This window comes from Corylus avellana, chromosome ca2, assembly GCF_901000735.1.
Source record: "Corylus avellana chromosome ca2, CavTom2PMs-1.0".
Classification (NCBI taxonomy): Eukaryota; Viridiplantae; Streptophyta; class Magnoliopsida; order Fagales; family Betulaceae; genus Corylus; species Corylus avellana.
The window spans coordinates 43,076,204-43,080,092 of record NC_081542.1 but is presented as its reverse complement, the minus strand read 5'-3'; the positions used below and the strand labels follow the sequence as shown (position 1 = coordinate 43,080,092).

Here is a 3,889-nt window from a genome sequence, read left to right as displayed (position 1 = left end):
AATTAAATTAATAAAAAAATAATATTTTAATCAGATGAAACGGTGAGTTTTGAGTGGATTAACGGCAGTTAACAAAAATTGACGGTAGGGAGTTTTCTAGTAGTTTCGAGTGACCCAGGGACAAATTTCCGGAAAAAAAAACCCAGGGAGTTTTTAATAAAGGCGCGTTTACCTAAGGATTTTATATACAATTTCCCTAAATTTTTATTACCATGTTTTCAAAATCTTTATATATATATGATAAATTTTTTATTATATCAAAATATATAAATTTTGAAAATTAATTGATCAGGTTTAATATATTTTATTTTTGAGTAGTTGGAGTTTTTTAACACTTAATTAAAAACAGTTTTGGGTCTCCATCGCTCTTCATTACATCCTATTTAGCCGTAGCCTTCCACTCCCTTGTCCACTAGCACCTCCATTCAATCTAAATCAGGTATTGTGCATGCTATATATGTATTTAAGTTTCTAATAAGTGATCAAGTTTAATATATTTTATTTTTGAGTAGTTGGAGTTCTTTAACACTTAATTAAAAACAGTTTTGGGTCTCCATCGCTCTCTTCATTACATCCTGTTTGGCATGCACTCCCTGATCATTAATTGAAAACCAGTTCGATCTCTCCCAGGTAATTAAGGTTGATTGCTTGCAATTGGTGCTTTCTTCAGCTATAGGGATTATTAGCATCACATTAATTAATCCAAGGCACCAACTCCCCAACTTCCACCAAACAACTTAATTTAATGCCTCTAATCATCTATATATTCAAGGGAGTAGTGTACGCGGGAGAAGCATGTTCTTGAGATCGAGTAATTAAGAGTACGTATAGGGATCAGCGAGAATGAAAGTTTTCTTTGTGTTTTTCGTTTTTCTTTTCTGTCTCCCACCAATAGTATTGGGCGCCTTTGATTTTTATCTCTTGTCCCTACAGTGGCCACCGGGTTATTGCTATCAAAGCAATTCAACTTATAACCAATGTAAGCAACCTTTTCCTATGTCGTTCACCATACATGGCCTATGGCCACAGAACTATAGCCATAGCCTTCCACTCCCTTGTCCACAGGCACCTCCATTTAATCTAAATGAGGTATTGTTCATGCTATATATGTATTTAAGTTTCTAATAAGTGATTAGAATTTAGTAGTGTTAATTATGGATAGTCATGATTCTTCTTATTTTCTCATCATTTGTTATATGCATATACGTAGGTGACAAGTGACCCACAACTCTTCCAGAATATGAACGCACTTTGGCCTAACTTATTAAGAGTTAAAAACTCAATATTCTGGGGGAATGAATGGACTAAGCACGGAACTTGTACCACTTTTACTCAGCATGACTATTTTCAAACAACTTGTGGCCTCGCCCTTAGCCTCAATCAGCTGCTTGGTGAACTACAGAACAATGGTTTAATTGCTACACATTTGTGTTTTTTCTTCTTCTTCTTCTAAAACTCCGGCCCTTCTACTTCTACGTGTTTAATCAATATATATTTACATTAATGCTTATTTATTTATTTATTTTCTACTTTTTTGTGTAACAACTAACAGGGATGTCTCCCGGTCGATCATACCCGTTAAATGACTATAAGGCAACCATCGAAAGTGCATATAACGTAACACCACTCATAGCATGCAACAGGCACTTCCAAAGCCGCGCCGTACAAATGTTCGAGATAAGATTTTGTGTTGACCCGACAGCAAATGATTTTATAAACTGTGCATGGACCGTTTCTAAGTCGTGTGGAAGTTCCTCCTCCTCCCCTATTGCATTTACTATGTGAATGTCATATAATTTCCCATGTGCATGGGCTCGGGCTCTATGTGTGGTTCCTCCTGATCTAGCTATTGCCGTTGGTGGGTATTTTGGGTTGTAGTGAAAAATTTAGTATTAAGTCTTATATTTGAGTATGTATGTTTCTAAATTATTGCCTTTAATTTGTATGGATCGAAGGGTATTATCTTATAATATTTGATCAGTATGCATGTTTCTAATTAACCACGTTCTGTAACTTCTTTTTTTTTTTTTTTTTTTTATGTTAATTATGTCATAAATACTGTTCATCATAGCTCACATAATTAATTCGGACGTACATATTCAAAAACCCAAAATAATAATAATAATAATGAAATGAGAGAGAGAGAGATAAAGAGGTTGGTCAACCTTTGGCTTCTAAATGGAGATTTGGGTGAATATCTTTAAGATAAAATGAAATCATGAGACACTGCAAGAAAATCAGGATGCCCCCTGGCCTTAATTAATTATTGTTGTCCTTAATTATGATACACATTCCTTCAAACTCCCACAACCGTTTAAGGCAATGGCAATGCAATTCAAAATATATGTAGTACTTAATTCTATGTATATATATGTCACCCAAGTACGTAAAATCCAATTGCATGTATTTGTGAACCATCAACTAATTAATTTAATTAGTAGAATTTTCAAGGCCAAAATATATTTAGTTTTTTTAGTGTTTCAACACAATGGATCGAGGGTGGTTAATTGGTGCCTTATGAATCATGGCTCGATCGGTTGGTTTTGCAATCTTTTCTTATTTTTCTCTTTGTATTAAGTCCGTTTGGCATGCAATTTTGAAATATATATATATATATGCTGCAGACTGCAGAGCATGCATCTGCAGGCATTTATTATTTACATAATACATGTCAATTCTTTTCCCACAAATAGTATGCAAGTAAGAGTAGTGTCTTATAATTTGGTCCACATCTCTATTTTCCCCATGGGGGAAAGCTTTCGATTTCATGGCCATCAATGCGATGCTAATAATCCCAATACTCCTCTCTTTGAAATAAAGGACAGATGTTCTGTCACATATATATATATATATCGAACACTAAGCCAGTTTTGTACTTAACCCACTAATATTAATATTTTGATTAAACATAAGTAGGAGTTTAAAAAAAAAAGAAAACAAATGAAATGTAAACCAAACCATATTGATGTACAAAAATTACAGCATTTATGTTGAAGTTTTTTAATTGTCTATATTCAATTTTACGTTTTTCTTGAGAAAGAGAGAAAATAAAATTAAATATGAACAATTAAAAAACATGTGGAAGTTCGTGAATATATATGTAATTTTAATTCAGACATTGTGGGACCGAACAAATAAGAATTCAAAATGATATTTATAGTGGTTAAGGAATAAAGACTCAAGTGGCTTGAAATTGCTCCACCTAAATGCATTAAAACTTTGGTGATATTAATTTTATTCCATCTTCTTTTTTCTTTAGTTACATTATTTATCTTTTATTTTTTTTATTCTTTTATTTTTAATTTTTTATCCCTTGAAAAGCAAAATAATAAAAATAAATTCAAACATGCTAAGATGCTGCCAGGGTTTATTTCTTTCGTCTCCCGAAGTCTCAAGACACTCTCTGCTAGGGTTTCATCTCTAGTAGAGAGCACCGTCGGAGGGGGAGAACCCATGTTCTCCCCCTCCCCCCTCCTCCCCCTCATGTTCTCCCATTGCCCTAAAGCTAGCCTATTTACTTAATGTCCCTTGCTCTTTGAGCGTTTTCTTCATCTCCCTCCCTCTCTGCCCCTTTTTTGATTTTATGTTTTTTTAGAGGTTGATCTTCTGCCCTTCTCCATCTACCGTGCCTGTTGCGTGGTTGGGTTTGGCTCTAGTTCATGTCCTGCCCGATCGATCGCCTGTCGCCTGGTCCACTTCGACGCGTGTTCCACCACCTTGCTACTCGGATCTGCTAGTGCCCATCACACCTTTTGCACGAGATTCGTCTCTCCAGATGTGGTTTGGTTTCGGTTCTCTCCAACTGTTTTTTTATTTTGTTTCTAGTTGTTTTATTTCATTTCCTTTATGTATGTTTTTTGCCGTGTATTTTGGTATGTTGTTTTTGTTG

At 34.7% G+C, this 3,889-nt stretch overlaps 1 protein-coding gene across 1 annotated transcript; it reads left to right on the top strand.

The window, feature by feature from the left end:
• Nucleotides 1-827: 827 nt before the first annotated feature.
• On the top strand, nucleotides 828-1,811 carry LOC132168522 (ribonuclease MC-like). The gene is made up of 3 exons (XM_059579512.1): nucleotides 828-1,089; nucleotides 1,211-1,409; nucleotides 1,553-1,811. The coding sequence occupies exons 1-3, from the start codon at nucleotides 844-846 to the stop codon at nucleotides 1,783-1,785; spliced, it is 678 nt and encodes a 225-aa protein (XP_059435495.1). The 5' UTR covers nucleotides 828-843; the 3' UTR covers nucleotides 1,786-1,811.
• Nucleotides 1,812-3,889: the final 2,078 nt, after the last annotated feature.